This window comes from Rhopilema esculentum, chromosome 9 (genome assembly GCF_057945365.1).
Source record: "Rhopilema esculentum isolate cy_ngs chromosome 9, ASM5794536v1, whole genome shotgun sequence".
Lineage (NCBI taxonomy): Eukaryota > Metazoa > Cnidaria > Scyphozoa > Rhizostomeae > Rhizostomatidae > Rhopilema > Rhopilema esculentum.
The window spans coordinates 4,525,012-4,546,773 of record NC_142823.1 but is presented as its reverse complement, the minus strand read 5'-3'; the positions used below and the strand labels follow the sequence as shown (position 1 = coordinate 4,546,773).

General features: G+C 36.5%; 2 protein-coding genes and 1 long non-coding RNA gene across 7 annotated transcripts in view; 2 read left to right on the top strand and 1 right to left on the bottom strand.

The window, feature by feature from the left end:
- Nucleotides 1–4,407, top strand: part of LOC148959556 (uncharacterized) — a 38,234-nt gene extending 33,827 nt beyond the window's left edge. For 2 of the 5 annotated variants that reach the window (XM_065205662.2, XM_065205661.2), the window contains exon 2: nt 319–4,405. In XM_065205662.2, the coding sequence (XP_065061734.2) occupies nt 364–2,589 (2,226 nt within the window). In that variant the 5' untranslated portion in view covers nt 319–363 and the 3' untranslated portion in view covers nt 2,590–4,405. Of the gene's footprint in view, nt 1–318 lie in introns of all 5 variants that reach the window. The other 3 variants (XM_065205658.2, XM_065205654.2, XM_065205660.2) reach the window with 3 other exon arrangements.
- Nucleotides 4,408–7,055: 2,648 nt separating this feature from the next.
- The window catches only part of LOC135688781 (uncharacterized), a 39,257-nt gene continuing 24,550 nt past the window's right edge, over nt 7,056–21,762 (top strand). Inside the window, exons 1-2 of the long non-coding RNA XR_010516425.2 lie at nt 7,056–9,880; nt 19,660–19,720. This is a non-coding gene — a long non-coding RNA (uncharacterized LOC135688781). The remainder of the gene's footprint in view (nt 9,881–19,659; nt 19,721–21,762) is intronic.
- On the bottom strand, nt 10,364–20,511 carry LOC135688779 (uncharacterized). Its single transcript, XM_065205775.2, has 2 exons — nt 20,173–20,511; nt 10,364–12,365 (listed from the first exon to the last, which is right to left on the bottom strand). The coding sequence occupies exon 2, from the start codon at nt 12,351–12,353 to the stop codon at nt 10,638–10,640; it is 1,716 nt and encodes a 571-aa protein (XP_065061847.2). The 5' UTR covers nt 12,354–12,365; nt 20,173–20,511; the 3' UTR covers nt 10,364–10,637.

Below are 21,762 nucleotides of genomic sequence, written 5' to 3'. Positions count from 1 at the left end.
AATCGAAGAATCGCCTCGGTCTACCATATTTGCGCAGCTAACGTCATTGCGTTGGCAGGGTTTTCACCAGTTGCCAAGACAATGTATTTAAAGACCAACAATTCTTTCTCAATTGTAAGGTATGACCACCTGGTTTAAGGGTATTCAATTCAAATTTTCTCAGATTCTCTCACCTGAGGGCAAGAATTGCACCCAACTTGTAAAGAAAATTTTACAAAAGCGAACTAAGGCAATTGATGTTTGTTATTCATAGTAGAATGAGTAACGAGGTCGTTGATGGTTGAATGTTTACTGAGTTAAGTATATTTCCATTTTTAGGTCAAATTAGGCAGCGTGGAGGCAAAGGAAGTTTGCACAGTTGAGATGTCTGTAGAGGAGAGCTTGCAATTTTTCGACAACACAGTTGCTGCTTTGGATAGACATCCTAATAAACAAAACTATGAATCGGAGAGCGATCTTATATCCGAATTCGGTTACGGTTCCGGATACACGGAGTTGTCTGCAACAAGTGATGGTGAAGATCACCAAGCAAAGCAGTACGGGCCGGGAAACAGGCGGCGGAAATCAAGGCAGAACCGCAACCAGAGGCTGCAAAATGACCCAATTTTGGGTGATCTTGAATCGGATAGTACTAACGACGGACAACTATTCGGCAGTGAAATGACACCGCGCGTCAGAACGCGCACAAATTCCGGTCAGAGAAGGCAACGTGAGCGGCGAAGGCAACGAAGACAAAATGTCAGTAGGAATTCCTGGACGGATTCTGGGCTGTCACTTTCAAAGACAGACTCGCAACGAAGCAGTCACAGCGACATGTCTCCGATTAAGCGTGGGCGATCAAAAACAACTACTGCGTGCGTGAATCAAATTTCTGAAGTTTGTGCTCGAAATGTGAGAGAGGATGCTAGAGAAGAAACTCCGCAGAATAAAATATCGAGCGAGCAGGCAAAGGCTTCAACAGATAGCGGTGTCTCTTCGCCCGGACCGCTCCTCGACTCACCTGTGCGTAGGGTTGATAACTGTGGAGAAGAAGTCAGGGTTACAAGACAAGCAGGTGATGTACCGCACGAACCAGCCAGTCGGAAGAGCGACAGAAAAGAGCGAAATAGCCAAAAAATTTCATACGAACCACCTTCACATGAAGCAAAAGAGGAGCCACTGGCAAGTAGCTCTTTAGTTAATAGTTTGGACTCATCTTCAAAGAGCCTAGATAAACTTATGTTTGATATTAAGCCAACTAATTGGAAAGGCGTGGTAAATGGTACCTACACGCCAAAGGAGAAAGAGATCTTACACCAGGTTTTCCAAAACGCACAGAATTCTTCTCAAGTTGCTGAAAAGAGCACGTCTTCACCGCGTGATAGCAAGGCATCAAAGTTCCCTCTACCGGCACACCTCGATTACCCGTTCTGCATGTATCGTCAAGATGAAAAGAAAGCCAAAAAATCAAATGGCTTGATAAAAGGTTTGAGAAAGCTCAAGGCAGGAATAACAAACAAAAGAAATTCAGCTGCTTCTGGAAGCATATCGTGCGGTGAGAATTCGCCTCGCTCTGCAACTGATTCTGAAGAAATGCCACCATCAAGACCCGTAGACAAGAAAAAAAGCCTTTTAAAGCGAATTTTCAAGCAGAGTGGTGAATCGAAAGCAAGACGATCAAGCGCATTTCGTCGTGACAGGTATGGCAGTACACGGTCGTTTTCAGGGTCCGTCAGCCAACTTTTCTCGCGCGGCAACCGGGCTCGTTCCCAGTCAGTTGAAAACTTGAAGAACTGTATCCGGCGCGGTAGAGATTCTTTTATGAAGAGGTCAAATAGCTCAGTTTCATTGAACGCTAAAATGACAAGATCTTCAAGTGTAAGTTCGCTGATGGGAAGACGAAATGGGTTTACAAGGCAAGGCTCGATGGTGTCGATTGCCGGGAATTATTCACGTACAAACACTGCGTCAGCTTTCCGCCGATCAGATAGTGTGCGCTCTTTACATGGCGGCTACGATATTGCGACTCGTGTAATGCAAGCACGGGAAATGCACGATAGCTATTATGCCAGAGAAGATGATGGCCTACAAATGATGTCACATCAAACAGACTATAACATTCCAATCCGTGGCGGATGGAGGCCTGCATCTCGAATCTCTCGGAGAGAGCAAGACTTTTATGATGCATCGTCATATTACGATGAAAACGAGTTCCACAATTGCAATGACTGCTATGCGAGCGAGGAACCGTGTCCTCATTGGTACGATGAAACTTATTACGATGACAGTATATGTTACAATGACTATTACGAGCCCTCTTTCGATCATCATCATCATGACCCAAATAACATCTATTATTCACGCGTTACACTAGCAAATATGGACAATCGCCCTGTGAGACAGCATTTGCAGAGATATCCTAGCTACTCATCGATGTACAATCCGCGCGGACGACCGCAAAGTCAAATTTCAAGTTACTACTCACCCGCGAATAGTAGAAGAGACGAGAGGATGGTTATCGCACCACTGAGTGTGCAAGTAACTCACGAGCGCGTCGCCGCCAGGCGCCACCTCTCGACGACTGTTCCCGTGTGTGATACAATGGTATGAAAGAACCACGGAATTCACGAATAAATTATGTCCATCAAGATGAGATTTTCAATTGTCATCAAGAATGATATTTCCAAAATTTGAAACTTAAAATGAACGCTTTCAACAACTTGTCGATTTACCCTTAAATCCATGTATCTAAAATTTTAGTTTAAATTGTTAGCGAGAAGAATATTTATTGTTCTTGCGTCTGTACCATATTTAATACTGTAAATTGTCTAAATAAAAGTCTACAAGATGAAAGGTAAATCTTTTAGCCCCTTAAATATCCATTGCAATTTGTCCAAAAAAATACTCTTAAGTGGTTAAAATTTTTAGAATTTATGCTGAACAAATTTTTAGTTTTCAAAAGGAGAAATAATATTTAGCATGGAAAACATTTTTCTCAAGATAGAAAGTTTTGCAGGGAAAACTCTCCTCCAAATTCTCTATTTAATCCCTAACAACCAAAAACTCTCTATTTAGTAATCGTATTTCCTTTTGTGTTTTTGCCTTTGTTGACTTTTCGTTTGACTTTTTGGATTATAATGTAACTTCGGTAATAACAATAAAATTTCTAAAATCTAATTTTGGTGTCTTGTCATTACATTTCTAGTCTTCGGAAATCTTGAATTCTCTGCAAATTTATATTGAATTTTAATTTATTAATCTTTAAACTTTAAAAAATTGAATTGGTAAATTATGATTTTAACCAAGCAGAATTTTTTGTTACTAGAATGTACAAATTTTGTTTGTTCAAAAATACAGTTTTGAAAACTTTGCTGTCTTTATGATACCTATACTACGTATGGTGCCGTATTTATGATACCTATGCTAGTGGTGCCGTGGAGGAGGACTAAGGGGGGCTCAGTCCCCCCCCTTGTTACCAAGTGATTTCATATTTGGTTGGACGAATTCTGTGTTGGTAACCCTCTATTATAACGTAGATTTCTCATGAGTGAGCAAATTTTTATCAGTCTATTATTGTCATCGAATAATTTAAATGGTTTTTACACACAACGAAGAGTCTTTAACACAAATGCAAGTATTTTGGGTGTGGTAAGGGTGTGGTCAAGAGTGTGGCCTCTTGAATTTGCCTACAGCCCACCTTCATAACTTTTTAGAAAGGCACCTCTGCCCAGACTGGACCATTTATACTAGGATTTATGATGACAGACATTTTCCCCAATTCCAAAATTGCTTTATAGCTGTTTTTTTGCAATTAAACAAGTATCTTTGATATAATCACGAAATGGATGAAAAGATTGTGAAAAGATTGAAAGAAGTTCAGTTTTCTGCAGCACATTCAAGTCGACTCAAAATTCTTCTGCAAAATCTGAAGAAGACTTTCTTCTATTGTTTATTGCAAATTATCAAGGCTTTGTTCAAGGTTTTTTCATCAGAATTTGATATCGTCGAAAAATTTTTAGTGACTTACGCTTCAGGAAATCAAGAACATTCTATATTTGACTCTAATGAAATAATATTCAACAAAATATATCTAATGAAATAATATTTAACAAAAATGAAATATTCAAACAGTAGTAATAATCTTTAAACAAGGGTGTAATGAGGTTTTTTCCAACAAACGGTTATAACCAAGTTCACGTAAAAGAATAGAGTATAATAGAACTATTCATAATCTAATTGAAAAACAAAACAATATTCACAGACCATCAAATAAACTGAAGTCTTATTAGGGTGCCCTTGTAAACAGGCCTTTTTTTAAAGAAGCAACTCAATTTTCTATTTAATATTTAATAATGCAAAATTTATTGCAATTTTGGAGTTTTTAGCTTATACGATTATATTTTTATAAATTATACGTAGTTTGTGCAGAAAACTTGCAGCCAGTAGAATTTTTGACTTGCTCCACCCTCGAAATTCAAAAAAAATTTTCTTCTCCACATTTCAAGATTTAGAATTAAAACACTTTGAATATGAAAAAGCTTCAAAATTTACTCTAAAAATTGACTTATTAAGCGATCTAAAACAAATTGGTAAGTTTAAAAACATTCTAAATTTCCTTCTTTCAGGGGTTAGCACCGTATATTCTTTCTTCGTGAAAATCTTTCAGATCTCTTTGAACAACTTAGGGATTTCGTGAATAAACGATTTCGTTTCATCAAAAGTGAAGCAGCCTGTGTAGATATCTGTCAGGATTGATTTTTCCTAGATTTGAGTTTTCTTTTCTAGATATAATGGGATAGGAAAAAAGTTGCCCTGTCTTGTTTTCGAAGCATTTTGAGTTGGGATGATTTAAGGTTTCAGTGTATTCTTTGAAGGGAAAATTGACAAAATTGGTTATACTTTTTTACTGTTTTTAGACTTTTTTAGACTGTTTTTATTGTTCATGGAAGTGAAATCTCTCGTTGTTAGGAAATTTTTCTTGAAATGAATTGTTGTTAACGGACTTGTGCTAGCCTGAGAAATTTCTAACTTGTTCAAATAGACAACTTAGCAGCCTGTTAGGCAGAAAAAACTTGTGAAAATTCTGACTTGCTCAAAAAAGACATCTACCCAGTAGAAAGTGGGCGGGTATTTTGCAAACAGCCTATTAAGGTTGGCAAGAAAAAATGTGAATATTCACGGGTATGAATCGAAAAATTGCAACTCAATTGTCAAAGCGCCAGTAGTGTTGCCAGGTTGCTCTATTTCACTAGGCCATGATCTGTTAAAAACATCATCTCAATTCAAATTTTAATACCTTTGGAGAAAACACATGGTGCTTTTTCACGCTTTGTTGAATGAAGATAGACAAGAACACAATTGGAGGCGTTCCGTTATCATTAAAAACAATAGAACAGGTGGGTCAACGGACAGAGGTGATCAATAGGCCATAGGTGATAAGGCGGTCGATTCAGCCATCATGTTATTGCCTCCTTGATCCACTTTTATATCTTTATTTACATATGACTAAATCAAGCTCGTAATAACACAAGAATGCATAGATTTATGATCCTATTGTCCCGGTAATTAAGCAAGTAAATAAGCTATTCAAAACACAGATTTTTAAGTCACGCTCCCTTTTGTTCACGAGATACCAAGATTGTTTGAGCAATGATTTGCCCAGGAAAATTTGACGCCATATTTCCTGCCATATCTCTGCTTTAGCAGAATGGACAGCTTGATTTGTCATTGAATGGGCAGCAAGACAGCACGAGCCGTTCTTTCAACATAAAGAATAGCCCTAAAACATTGAAAAGATTTAATCTTTGCACAGCATGGTAAATGAACTGATAGTCCATGTTCTGGCTCCAATGTGAGCACTTTAAAAAACTACTGAAAGTAATAAACAAATTTATAACAAGCCATCATTTCACAGAAAAATACCTACTGACTAACTGATTTTCAAAGGATTTGACTTATTCATAATAATTCAACATTTATATGCATCTAATCGATTTACTTTAAAATTGACGATGTTATCTGTTGATCATGTTATTGATGATCAACAGAAAAACTATTTAATCTCCAAACTGTCAAGCAACCTCCATTCGTACCACATGCTACATATTCTGTGGTAGAAAACAAACTTGGACTAACCCAAAGCTACTACTTGTTATTATTTTTTCTTGATCTTTTTTTATTACTATGATTGTAATAGTTTCATTTTGAGACAACCGGCTAGAGTCAGTTACAAATTACCTATGCAATATAGAGATTTGCAATTGTAGTTTTAACTGGAATTCAAAATGAAAGGTTTCCATTAGTATATTTTACATAATAAATATTTTATATGTTGATTCTAAATTATTGTTACAAACCATGTAATTGGAGACGAGGATGAATTTTGAAGGTAGTAGAATTTCAAGAGGCAGAGATGAAAAGTCACGAGACAATGGAATTCAGTTCCAAAAGCCTTTGTTGTATTAGCCAACTTCTAATGCGACATATGCCCTTTGAGTATTTACTACTGTAATTAATAAATATCTTTTGTTAAAAATGGAAGTTTAGTGAAGTGAGCTGAGTTACCAAAAATTCCAGTTACGAACTGCATTATTTATTTGTAGAACAACTTTGCAGTTTATTTTACAATGAAATAATTTACTCTACGAGCACGGATTATGGCTTCTCAGAATGAGGTCGATAGTTTGATGCGCCCAGAAATTCTGAAAGAGCTGCAGGGCAGGGAGCAGAACACAAAAAATAGGTCAAATAGCAAATTGAAGAAAATTGCCTAATTTTCCCCGAGGACCCTGCTCTGACATCACTTGATGAAGCATTCAGAACCCAGTGACTTGTGCCAAAAGAATACACCAATGAAATACACATTAAAGTTTCCTTCTTCGCTTCTCTTCTACTTATGCTTCCATTTTCGAATGGCAATCAAACTACACTATCTTTAAAAAATTACGTCTGCAATAGTGTCTCAAAAAGATGTTTGTGGTTTGGAGGGTGCGACTTTGACAATAAGCAAAGTCAACTTTAACAGAATATTTAAATAAATTTTGAAATATCTATAATATTAACTGCATTTACAAATATCTCGTGATTTAAATACCAGTGCATTCAATAACATATCGAATCATCATGAACCATATCTTGAAATATCATTCTCGCTTTTACCCCAGTGGTATCTACTAGTAAGGCTTTTTGCTACTTTAAGAGATAGGTCCTGCAAAACAAAACAAAGTCTTGTAATCAACCTATTTAACTAGATGCAGCAAGAGGAGTTCTTTCTAATTAAACTACAGAAGAAGAACAAATATTGGCATACATTCAACTCTCTCAGATTCCCACAATAATTGTACACCCGGCGTTTTGCAAAGAAATTGAACCGTCTCCTATGTTGCCCATGTAAGGCAATGGTAGGTAATCTGTTTTACAAAGAAAATGCTATTTGAAATTACAAATACAATGGAATAACAAGGACACTTCTAATCCTGCATAAGCTGTTGTTTAAGCTCTTAAACCAATTAATTTTTACCTCCGATTTCATGGTTTTTCTAAAATAATCGATATTAGCTAGAACCTGTGCCAAACTCCCACACATTCCCACAGTCATCACGAGAAGTATTCCTCAATGAACCGCTTGCTGCAGAGATTGATGCATGAACCAAAGAGTGGGCAGTGCTGCTAGGCAGGAAACCTGCCGCCTCTTTTATTGTTCCGCAAGCCTACACTTTTAAATGCCTATTCTTCTATCAATTGCTTCAAGCAATCTGTGTAATGAGTTGTTTTTAAAAAACACTACTTTGTGGTATTGGTATATTGTATACTTGATTGATTCTCTGAATCTTGGCTTAAATACCCAAATTGATATACCTTAATGGCTGTAATAAAAAGATGCATTGTTTGTGTGGCAGGTTATGATAACGGAGAAAAACACTTTCTTAGGAAGAAGAATTCATAATGATGAAAGATATTTGCTTGTTAAATGTGTATGAAGGCTTCTGAGAATTATTGCATGAAAATGGACTCAATTTGCAGCACCTGCTTTAAGCAAATTGTTCTTACTTTGATAAGAAATATTTTGCTTTATGAGATCTATGAGAGTTGATCTACAAAAGGAAATCCATAATAGTTCCCTCAAGTAAGGCTGTAGTTTGCTCGCAGCAAAGCAGCAAATAACACTTCTTTGTTGTATAAATAAGTGGTCGAAATATTTGTTATGCATATGCATATGAATGATAGAACCAAGTGACAGTTGGGAATTTTGTAAGCCGGACTGGTTACAAATGTTATTGCAGCTGTTGAAGGGTCGATAGCGAAAGGACAGGGTTGCATCCTGAACAGAAAAACTTCAAATTTCACCCTTTTATTGAAATCAATTTTGAGAACTTCAGACAGAAACTCCATGTTTCATTTCCTATATGTTGCTTATTCCTTGCAAAACTATAGCTTTACATACCGCTATTTATAGGAATTGTGAATTGGGGGATTTCGGTTTCCGAGCCCCACCCCTCCACTTTTCATAAACATGATTCCAGAAGCTTGACCTGGAAGCCATAAAGGTCTTGGTAGGGTAGATAGATTTGTTGCAATTTTACGTAATTAACTGATAAATACTTGAATTAGATAAATGATGAGATAAATGCTTGAAATGTAGTAGTCAGATGATTTCTAGAAGTTTGAAATTACTACGACTTTTAGATGATATTCTTTATGATATAAGAATTGTCTGTGCCTTCAGCTAGTGTTACAGTGAAAGGAAAGTATAAATATATCTTTGAAAAGACAGGTCTTTTGATTATAACTCGGTAAATGTAGCAGTTGCTCCTTTCACTAGTCTTTATTTGAAATTAACAGGGAGCATGCGTTTTATCTTGCCACCTATTGTCGTTCAACAGCCAAAATATTGTCCAGTCGATGCATCATTTAGAATTGCAATCCTTTTAGTCTTTGGACAAGGCTATATAATCGCATGAATTGTTGGATGTCCTATCCATTGCCTAGTACCAGTGAAAAATGATATCAAAAGCGCTAGCTTTTCTTCATTATGTTTGTTAGCTGACTGGCTCCAGCTTAGTAAGGCCTTACAAATTTTAAACAAGGAAAGTAAACACAGCCATCCTACCTCTTGAAGGCAAAAGAAGTTGAAGAAGAAGGAATTTGGTAACCAAAACAAGTGCTCGTTTGTGAAGATGCACAATCTGTTGTGTTTTGTTTACATAAATTTTCAATAGATTTGTAAACATTTGACCAGTACATAATTTATTAAAGAAGTGGATGCTTGCACGCAACCAGCGACCTTTTTGCTTAGAAATATGCTTGATCAGCTTTGGTCATTTAAAGCCATCTTGATTCAGACTTTTTGTAATGAAGAGGCTTAGACGTCCTGAAAAATCAACAGATGTAAACAATGAAAACTTTACATTGCACTAGCTCTATTCTTGTTTTGCTAGACACCTTTGAAGACAAATGTTGTTTAGAAAAACCAGTCATTCAGAGTATCATAGACATTTTCCAATGAAACTTATTCGAGTTTGATTTACAGAACCCAATAATTCCGGTACATTTTTTGATTATAATATTCCTGTTTCACTTTCATGATTGGTTGAAAAACGTCACTGGTTTGCTAAAAAGTATTTGTTGGTTAATCAAGAAAACTCTTGAGAAATTATATTTTTATTTTGACACATAATACTAGTATGGATTTACTTATGGTCTAAAAATACATCATAAGGTAAGGATTTTGTGGTAGTGTTTTAGGTGTCCCTGCGCAGCCTAAACCCTGAGAGTCCCGCCTCTTTTTGAATTTTCCAAGATGGAAGACCGTTCTCCAACGTACGAAGAATTGTTGCATTCCTCACGTTATGATGGATGCTAGAATATATTTTTTCAAAAAGGATTTATCTCTGTATTCGTGGTAAGTTTTAAATATGAGTTTTTCTAGATTTTTGAGCTAGCATCGATAAGGTAGAATTCTGTATGCAGCAGTAGTTGCGTTTTTAGCACTGACACTTCTTAGGCCTTAGGCCTGAAATCGTTATGATGCTCAGCAGAGTCATATGCAGTTTGCAAAGAGCATCTTTCTTACGAAAGTTAAAATTTGGTAGACAGGAAAAACAGATTTGAGCTGTTTTAAATTCACGAGAGTGTTTTAAAACTCTGTTTTGAGAGCCGATATCTGTTAATGCTGCGAAGTCAACCTTGCTACTGTGTCCCATTTAAATTCATTTCAGGTATAATACCGAATAAGATTTTTCATCGAATCCAGTTTGATATGAATCACCATGTAATTTTGAATCTTTGTTATTTCTGATAAAAATTATTCTGCTTAACATATATTCTTGGAAATTATTAAGATTCTAAAGAACGGAACATAGGTGTTGTGCAACAAAAGACAAAATTTCTTAAGCTCAATCATATAAATTTAAATCATTTCAAACATAGCCTTTCAGTCGAACCCTTAATTTGATTTTTGTGAAAAATCGTGGTGACAAGTCTTCTTAATTGCATTTAATACCGTATCTTGTTCCACTAAATATTTGTCGCATTTAAAAATCAACAAAATAAACAAATTCTTTAAAAACAACAGTTGTATTTACAAATTCACAAAAATTACTATTCAACTCTGGCTATTCAAAATCAATTTCGTTTTATATTACTGTCTTTCAACAAAGTCACGAACTGTCTCTTAACTTTGTGATTCTTCTTGTGAAAGCTGATCTTTCCTCGCTAACGTTTATACTGAGAGGTGGTACTAGTTGTTGCTCTGTAACATAATCCTCATTTTTCAAATGAAAACTCAAATCTGCAGACTGTTCGCAGGGGCAAATCTGGTCGCAACAATCACACGAACACATTCTACACGAGTAGCAGTAATCAATGACATCGAGAAACGTCACATCTTCGCTTTGTTGGTCCACGAATTTTGCTTTTGGTTCTTCATAGAAGAAATCAAGTCCCTGCGTATGCAGAGCGTTGAAGCTTACTGATCTTCTTGCACGTTGGATATTGTCACTTTGCTCGTAATGCGAAAACAAACTGCCTCGTCGTCCGAATAACGAGGAGTAGCTGCTTGCGCGTTGAATTTTCTTATTGCCTTTTTTTGACAGAGAAAACTTTTTCTTTGGTGTTTTCACAGCTGAAGAGCGTCGGTTTTTCAGAAATGGACTCAGCGAACGTGAGCGGTTTCTTGTTTTTGATCTTTTTTTTAATTTCGATGATACCTCTCTGCAGCTGTCCATTGAGTAACGAGAATCCGTTTTCTCCGTTTTCGAATCTTGTTTTTCTGACGAAAACTTTCGGATTCCTCCGACAAATTTTCGGAAAAACTGACCAATCGTCTGTTTTGCTTTTGCGTGTCTTCTTTTCCACCCGTTTGATGAGATATCCCGGCCAATGTCCGAAAGTTCTTTCGTTGTTTCGTGAGAATTTTCGGGGTTTTTCAGTAGTTTTTGTAATATATCCAGTTCCTCGGCAGTGTAAAGCTCAGGATCGAATACTTGTTCGTTCAATTCTGCAGCGTCCTTCAATTCGCCGTTAAAACTCATACGCTGTATGGTTTCAGAAAGTTCTGCAATTTTCTTTTCAATCATCTGGTCATCGGTTTGTTTCGAAAATTCAGAATAACAGGAATCTATATTATTATCGTTTTTAAGCTTTTGGCTATCACCAAAAGACAGACTGCTGAATCTGCTGTTGTCAGAGTCAGATTTATCGCAACAGTATCCAGAATCTGACCATGATCCATTCCGAGTTTTACAAGCACCCGATTCTGATTTACCCATCTCGTACTGAAATCCACAAAATTTGCTGTCATAGATCGAACCGAAAACATCGTCAGCTGAATTTTCGTGCTCCTCTTCGTTGAAAGAATAAGAGCTTGAAATAGTGGATGATTCGTAGTTATTTTTTAATGAATAAGAATGACAAGGAGGTTTTAGCGGTTCGCAAAATCGCCTTTCATCCGGCTTTCCTAAGTTGCATTCAGTGAAAAATGAAGCTGGAAAAGTTCCAGTCTTTATTCTGCAGCCATTGGTACAATCAAGCTCTGTCCTGAAGCCGCACTTCTGAAGATCATGTCCGCATGTATGATAGGGGCTAGTTTCGCATGTTATGGAATGTCCTGAATCCATGACTTCTCTCGAACAACTACCAGTCAACACTGTCTGTAACCAGTTCTTGAACGCGATTTCCTTTCGACTGCTATCTGATGAATTTCCGTCCTGTTTTTCACTGTTATCAGTGCAGCTATCTCTTGGAAATGCACGATTACTTCTGCTAATCGCGTTTTCTTTGTTTAGCATCTGCTTGTAACTTGTTAATGTCTCGTCCAGAAATTGCAAGGTGTCTTCACACTCGTATGCTTTTGAGAGTCCTCGATTTGTTCTCATTGTCTTGTAGAACTGAAATGTGATAGAGAAAAAGCTTTTTAAAGGTGGCAGGGAAGTCAGCGGGCTGGAAAATCTGATTAAGTTAAACAATCATGTAATGAGTTTGGCGATAAGGCGCTGCTGGTCTGGGAAATACGAAGTGGGATGAATACAAGTGTAATAACAGCAACATAATTAGCTGTGAATAGAAATGTATTGAAGAAGTATGTATTCTTTTTTATTGGCTAGCCTGAAACCACGCTGAATATAAACTGAGTCACCTTTTGGCTATCATCCAAGGACTCATTCTTATTTGAGCAAAAAGCCTCAAATCTAAGTGAATAATTTTCTCCCTTTGTAAGCTTTCCTAATGTTTCATAGTATACTAGGATCAATCAGATATCTTACAAGACATAGAGATTACAGTACGTAATTATATCCTGATTTTAATTGAGACGTTCCTTCCTTGCGAGACGGCAAACATAATAATCATAAGTAGTGTAAGACAGGATCTTCAGAGCTGGTTAGATCATATCATTAGTAGCTGAATAAATGAAACGAATATATGTTTTGGCCTGCTCAGTTTGTTACTTCTTGTGTAAATGAAGTTTGATTAGCTCTTTTTGGTAGTAAATCCACAATGTTAGAAATAACAAAAGTCATTATCGTGGCGGAAAATCATTAGGGTTTTTTTATGAATAAGAATATTCTAAATTTTTTCCAGCCTCGATATTCTTAAGGATTTTTCTTTTTAAGCCTTTATATATTCTTAAAGTATTATCATTTTTTCAAATCTGTTATGCATAAGTTATGTCAATTTGCAGAATTACTTTATGTAAGTGTAAGATAATCCCAGCCGTATGTTGAATTTTTAAAGGATAATCGTGACAAACTGATTATACGAATTTGTTTGTGTGTGCAATTGGAAATAATAATATGGATGATTCCAGTAATCTTAATGGTTATGATTGAAGCGATTAGTATTTGTGATTCACATGATCATAATATTGATTGGTTGCTCTTGCTGTTATTTTGCAAAAAGCAATGAAAGATAGACCCAACGAAGCTATGATGTCATGATATAGGGATGGTAATAACAATAATAGTAATTATACCGTATTATGTACTAGGAGCATATTGCAAGGAGTTTCATTAATTAAACCACGTACAATTGTATACAACACAGTAGAGAGCATGACTCATCAGTCTATCAGTCGATTTCCATATGTAACCCAGTAAGAAGGCAGCTTTTCAAAACACACTGTACTACAGCTTCCACACGCGCCTCAGACTGGATCGACTAATGGCGCTTATACCTTGCAAAAACCGTCTACCAAAAACAATATGTAAAGCTCCCCAGTTCAATAATTAAGTTATCATTCGTATAATATGGTTTTAAGTCTCTTTTTTGAATGGAAGGCAGGTTTGGGCAGGACTTTTACCTTCATTTGTTTCCATGGTGGGCTCGATCTAATAACGGGAGGTGCAGTGTTACGGGATTAACACGGACTAAATTTAATAAGATCTTCCCTAATGTCAAATAGGCCATACAAAAGCTAAAAGTTATCTAAGTTTTATTGTTCAACATTATTTCAGCTGCTTATTGGGAATGTTTATTCAAAATTAACGATGAAGGATGCAAAAAACGTTTAGATTGAAACCCCTTCCGTAAACTGTCGGTAAACAAACTGAGAAGTTGACTCAATCGTAGCGTTCGAAAGTGTGACGTCACATGAAAATCTAATTTTAGAATTTTGTTATATTTCACTTTGTATCATGTTATGTTTCTGTGCTCTTAAAAGGCACCTCTTTAGCACGTGGTATTTAGAAATTTCAGCACAGGAATTAACAGCCAAAATAAAAAAATTAGTTCCATTCTCCAGCTCAGTTTTCTATAGAGAAGAGTGTAGTATCAGTGGCGTAGCGCAGTTTAGGGCACCCAAGCTCGATTCGATAACCAAATAATTAGGACTTCGCTCAACTTATTTTCAAAAACTTTAAAGCTCTCCGGCTGAAGCTTTTATAGCTCGGTTCCCTCTCGTTAACGAGAACAATTATCATTTTACATCTTTTGCGTTTGAAATTTTCTACACCCTTGGATGGGGCATTCTTGCAGACTGTAAAAAGGGGTCCCAGGCCTCAGTGTTTTCCTTACGGCTCTAGATGCCTCCGTTTTGCCGCTGTGTAGTATCATAGTTTAAAGCTTCCTGTCAGATCTGTTTTTTTACAGAAGGTTGCATGCTCCTTGTAATAAAAACGATTGGTTTGTGGCATCTGTTCCCGTTATTTACCCGCATCTAGTATAGGACTATACACAAAGGCACAGAATTTGTAAACCATTTCAACAAATACAGCATGTTCTCCTCCTATCCCGGCACCGTTTGATTACTTTTACACATTGCTACAATTGGTGATTATGCTTTTCGGGTTGCGTGTTTATCTCGCTGAATCGTGTGCACGAGCCCTCCCATTTCTGACGCATTGCCTTTGTAAACAGTAAGAAGTGATCGTGAATATAACTTTGCAAATAGAGCATTTTGCATTAAAGATGCTCTTGTGTTTTGATTGGAAATACCAGCAAAAAACAAAGCTGTTTGACGTAAAGCATCTTGAAAATCGTCGTATATTTGCGTTAAGGCGTATTCAATTCCCGTTTGTATATTTAACACCAGATGGCTTTGATTCTAAGAAACGTTGAGTGCGTTCGTTCGTTCGTACATGTCTAATAAAGAGTTTAAGATAAAGAAGTTTGACTCTGCGATTTCATGAAAAATTAAAGAAGAAAGGGAACCTCACATTGAAAAAAGGGAGCGGTGTCTGGTGCAGTGGATGGCCCCCTGAAAGACTAGATTTTGCGGAAAATTTCGGAGAATCTGTTGTTGTCGTGATTTAAGGAAGTTTTGAAAGAAGAGAGACTCGTTTTCAATATTGCAGTTCAAGCAGGAAATTTTTTTCTTTTGTAATTCTTCAGGGTGTTCAAGATACCTTGAGAAATTTAAGAAGGTCAAATTTGCAAGACTTCCTAATCCTATGCTTTAAAATTTAATGTTTATAGAAAAGAAATGTTCTTCATACTTTTTAGCTTCTATAGGTCTCTAGGTTCTCTGGGATTTCACGCCAATACAAATTTAGTGTGATACATATAACACATGATTCGTTTCAGATTATACTCAATATTTCCCATGTCTCAATATTTGCTTGGTAGCAATAATACCCAAGTCCTAAACGCAATACCAACATTAAGTTCCACGTTTTAAAAAGCAGTATCTTCTTTATAATGCTTGTATTTAGCCCAGAGTCCAGAAAAGTTGTTAACCTTCCTCCAGACATAAACATCCCAAAAGGCAAACCTTCCTCACAAATCAATAAAAAGTGGGCGTGGCTTGGGTGTGTCATAGAAGCTTCTATTGTTTTTCATCGACCTTCCTCCGGTCAGTGGCCGTGCGGCCGTAATGTTTTCCTGACTCTGATTTAGCCATGTCCAAATGCCAGCTCCATCGAGACCTTTGCTCCTCCCCACCTTTTTGCAAAGTAAAAGAGCTCATTTGCAAAATCTTCTGTTAAAAATCCTTAATTTTCCCTTGGCAAACCTACTTTCCGACTTGCGTCTTAGCCTACGCTTCAGATCTCTATATCTCCCAAGGCTTTAAATACTTGGTGATATCAACGTTCTCTGAATAGTGTTTTTGACGTCATTGCAAAGAAAAATTCACCCGGACAAACGCTCAGGGGATTGAAAAAAGTATCAGTCGTGGAAAACCCCGGTTTCAGGAAGCTGTTCATTTCCAGTTATAGTCAAGTCAAGTCAATTGTAAAGTCAAGAACTGCAAAAGGTTACCAACCAAAAAGAGTCGGGAATTCGAAAAATGCTAGCTCAGACGTTTTGTTACCATTTGCTTTGTTGAAGCAGAAACGATCTTCTTTATACTTCTAGAGATCCCTCATGTAATATACTGTAATTGATAGTATGATATTAGTGTATTATTTAGTATGAAAGGCCTATAGGAGACTCAGAATTGCCTTGAGTAGTGAATAATAACGGATGTTCTTGACCCCGTAATGAATTTTTTCCGAAGGGCAAATGAGTCTTATTAAAATCGGAAACATTTCAATAAGCTAAAGAATTTTGAGGGAATTTTTTTTAAATCTTTATGATATACGAGATTTTTATGGAGTGATTTTCCTCTTGAGTTTTTAAATTTTTACGTCATGATACAGCCAAACAGACATAACATATGAATAACAAAAGAGCTAATGTTTAAAATATGTGTATGCTAATCCAATAGATGGTTTCTCAAAGGCCTTGAGAAGTTATCTTTGAAACGATAACAACAGACACCGCGCAGCCATTGAGCTAGCAGTGGCTATAGCCCCCCCCCCCTCCCCCCTCGCATTTTTGCACTAAACGCTTTTCTATAAGGAACCTACCTTGAGGCCTAGTTCCAAAAGTTCCTTATTCGTAGACCTCAAATCATCAAATTGTAGTACCAAAAAATCCTTAATAGTTCCTTAATTTGTTTTGACTAAATAAGCCTTTACACTTAATAGAGAGAGGGGCGAGACAGCATATGCCGAGATTACTCAATGAAGCACTTGACACACGAATAGCAGACAATCTATGCAAGTATTGGCTGCAATGAATGCAACCAGCTTTTAGTTCTTGATACTTGCAGTTTTAAAAAATTTTCAAATCGAGAAGTTTCTTAGAGATTTCGTTTTCAGTAGTATAAGTTTTTTAAATATTTCGGCCTTCTACATGCAGGTTCCTTATAAAGTGGTTCCTTATAAAAAAAGCGTGTAATAGGTTAAAAATTTTAGAAAGGTTATTCTAACGCAACTTTGGAAGCTTTATCCTAGGGGATTTTAAGTAGTAGCGTAATTCTTGGCTGGAAATCCTTTTTTGTTCATTTACTAGGTGTTTTGTCTTGTTAAATGACATGATGCACCCGGTTAGCATGGTGTTTTATTATCCTCAAGCTAACTTTATCTTATTTCATAGTTATTGATATCTTTTCTGAATCAGACTGTTTATAAATAATCAGTGTAAATAAGCAAGTACTCCCTAAGAGGGGCGTTTTCCGGTGTACTAGAGGGCGTTTTCCGGTGTACTAAAAAATTTGGTTCCTCTCTTTTTAGTCCCCCCCCCCCCACTTTTAGACTGGTGTGCGGTGCCTGGATAAAATCTACATAAATTTGAAAACATTTTAGCATGAACAGTTGCTTATGTGAGTATCAGGTTGCTTGAAATTTTCCATAGAATGGTGATGATGAGGTTCTGCTTTCCTACAAAGCAGTGGTGCGGAGAATGAGGCTTGGGGGCTCAGCCTCCCTTGTTAATTTTAGTTAGTGTTTGTCTTTACTCTGTTTACTTCTAACTATAGCATTGAAATATTCCATGTGCCCCCTCCTTGGCTGTCTTAGATGCACCTTCAAACGTTTTTAAACTAAAATGAATGGAAGACTTTTACTGACGGTTGCATACAAAAGAATTTTTTTTAGAATGGAGAGGAAAATGAAGCTGGTAATCCTTTTCTTTGTTGTGCAGATCTAAAGTTGGCTTCACAGACAAGCTTAAACTTTTAAATCTTGTGCTTAGACTAGCCTCACACATGGAATCCTCCAAGAGCTTCAGTTCAATTCTAAGTGCCTGACCTGATTTCACCAGAAAACAGAAGAAAAAAGGTCGCCTTTGAAAGCCATAACAATCAAATTGTAATTGGATACAGCAAAAACAAACTGCATGTTATCAAAAACGAAATTTTTAGGCCGACTAATGCTCACTAATGAAGTTTGTCTACACATGAAAAGCATGGAAACATCTGCAGCCTTTAATTGGCTTAGATTGAAGACATTTAGCTTATCACATACAAACTTTTTCAAGTCACTAAGCCCCCGTGCTGTGCTTCTAATAGTATTACTGAGCGCCTCATTTCCTCATATTTTCAGGAGGAAAGCTAAATTGTAATCTCAAAAGTAATTCTCATTTATTTTTTCTTGACTATATTCATAGTTAGAAAATTAAAGTTGATATAAAGATTTGAATATATCAATGCAATTATTGCTGAAGCATTCATCCGATGAGTGAAGTCATGTACCGTTGTCCCTCAAGCCTCCATTCTTTCTCTGTGGTCATTTGAGAACTCCTTCTTCAAAAAGGTTTCCGCATAATATTGACTGTAATGTGAATACAATTTTTATTTCAAGAATAGGTTTTCAAATTTAACAAGGATTATGATGCTCATTTAGCTGACTCATCTGCTCTTCTGCTTTCTTACTTCACTTTTACTTCAGCTCGGATGATGTTGTTTCTAAAAGTCTAAAGATGTTGTGTCTAAATCTGACGTCATCTTTGCAACACTTTTTTGGCTGTGGAGATTTCATCCACACATTTCATCCACCCATTTCTTTTTGCAATACTTATTACTCAGGGGCGAAAACAAACTGTACCTGATAAACCCCAACGTATTGCTGAGAGTGAAATCTGCTCTCACTTTTTGCAAAATCTGTCATTTGCCCTAGTCTCTGTTAAAGCGAACCATTTCGTGTCAAAAACTGATGATAATCGATAACCAAAATGTTACGCTTTGTGTTTGTTGAATGGTTTTAGCAAACTTGTTATGTTAAATGAAATGAACAAAAGCAAAGACCTGCTCCTATGTGTAATCAAACAATTCGTGAAGGAATATATGATTAAGTGTGTGCGTTGATTATGATCGCAGTGGTTTCTGTAAGCAATCTTATCACGAATGTTTGTTACGTCACGTGGATATGTACACTTGAAATCTTCATCAAAATGTAACAAAATTTACCTAGTTGCTTTGTAGTTTCTAGCATGCTATAGATTTCAGTACAAGAAAGGCTTAATTGTCATGGAACTATGGCAGGTACCAATAAGGGAGATCATAGTTAGTTAGTTAGTTAGAAATACTGATGGTAACCGTTAGCTTTTCATGACTTTTTAACATAAGTATTCATTTATTCATCCAAAGCATGTTATATCAAGCTAAAAATTGATTCATGAACATATAAACTCCATTACTATTTGATTCTTGTATGATGGCGTTGCTTTCAAAATTGTTGTTCTTCATTGTTGCATGTCCGGATTTATTTAACCCGGTACATAGAAAATCAGATGAAACCGCAACTTTTTGTCAGGAACACATAAAACACTTAAATCATTATTATTTTGACAGAGAAAACCTCATTGCGATTAAAGTATTTTTTTTCCTGCTATTTTTCCATGAATATTTGACTAATCTAATGTTCCTAGATATTTTTCTTTTCCAAAGTTGTAAAAAATATGAGCTTCTGTGGTTTTTTCTTCCAGATCATTTGCCGAAAACAACAATGCTAGGCTCCGTGAAGTCCAGTATATGCATCATAACGAGGTTTGCAATTCAAGAGTTTATATTTTTAAGCAATGAATACATTCTGATTGTTACATTGAAAAGCATGGTAGTACTGTGTACCTAGAACCTGCAGATAACGACTGCATATAGCTTTTCGTGCTCAATCGACAGAGGCAATTGCTGTTGTAGTTTTTGGTGAGTTACAAGAATGTCAAGGACACCTCTATTCTATCAATTAGAAAAGATTTGATCCAAGATCAAAGAAACTAAAGAAAAAAATTCAAAAATTTGCATTTTTATGCCTTGGAGAAAATTTTGTTTTCGCTTGGTGAAAAGTAAAAAGAGCTTTGGCTTGCACTGTTAGTTATATATTATACTGAAGTCCAGCCTGGATATTGTGATCTATCGGTAACAAAAAATAAGAAATTCCCAGTTAGCCGGTAGAAATCACCAAACCAGACTAAAATTGTTCGAAAAGATCGTCAACATACCTTCGTTTCTATGCGTTGAATCACAAGTACTTCAGCTTCTTTCTCCGCCAGTACCTTAACTCATTCCAAGAAGCAACCCCTTTCGCAACTGAAAATCTGTCTGCACGTTATTCAACTCCGTTGCTCTCTTGCTTATTCCCACGACTGAATCCACACGAAGTATGAGAAAGCAGGTCTTTTATCTGTCCTCTGTGATCCCTGTGCCATCTGTCGCTCGACAAATTTCGGTATCACAGCGCCGCGCACTTAATTATTCATGCGAATCCCGGCTAGACGGAGCCAGCATTTTGCATGTCGTCGCTCATAGGTCCTTCGAAAACAATGCATTCTACCGGTAAAATAAAGTAGACTCTGGGCAAGCGCCGTGCCTGTTCATTTTGATACTTGCAGTATGGAAGTCACAAGGTTGTGTCCAGTTCTCTTGTTTTTTCTGTAATCCCCTAATAGACTCATGCAGAGCCTCGTTGTCGCTTCTTGTTCTCCATTTCAATGTCGCACGGAAATCGAATTGAAAATAGCTATAGGTGGTAGTCTGTGTTCTGTAAATTGACTTACAAACGAAACAACTAGTCTATCAATTTCACTTTCCCTGGTAATCGATGCAAATTTGACTATTGTAGTGTCCTAAGTAACAGGTTGCAACCCACTGTCACGAATCTATTGCCTGATTCCCCGGCATCGACTATGAGGGAAATAGTTTATTGATGATAATTTTTCATCTATTTCTTTGAATGGAAACGATTAATATCGTATTAATGCTTGGGTCACGTGTTAACACAACTCCTCTCAGTTTTTTATATCAATATCAGTAAAATCACTTTGCAGAGGAAAATGTGTAATCGAAAAGGTTTTTTGAGATTACATTTGAGAAAATGTGCTATCATCAATTTTTTTTTCTTATTAGATTCTTAAACTAAGAAAATGCAAAATCAGCGAGGGTATTGTAGAGAACCATGAATTAAAAATGTAACAAGAGTTTTACAGTTTAGGTAAAATATTCTTAACGATGGTTTACGGATATAAACCAATGCATTGAAGTATCCTGCCACAGTTTCTATTAGAAATCAACTCTTAAACTTTTAGTCCTAGCTACATTGAAAACATATTTCAACTTTATTTGCTTACTTCATGTAAACTCGATACAACTTATGCGCTATTACTAGGTCTGTCTTACTCAAGGCTTGCGATACTTAAAATTAACAAGACATTTAAGGAAATATTTCTTCTTTCTTCTACCTGTGTGTATTTGAACCACAAAGATTCACAAATAACAGAAACAGAAAAACTACCCACAACAGCATTAGCGACAACAACAACAGCAGCAGCAACAACAACAGCAACAACAAAAAACAACTTTAAATCGATGTAGCCTACTTGACGCGGGCAGTAACATACGCAAATGTTCAGCTAAAAATGAATATAATTGGATAAATCTTTAGGGCTTGTAAAAATGGTCGCTTTACCTGTTGATGAAAAGCACAAGCACGGTTTTCTACTATAGCTAGCATAAGTGTTTTGTAACAGCCTTTCTATTTCTTGCAAGAGACACTTGTCTTTGTATCGAGAAATAAGTGATTTATTGGTGCATTT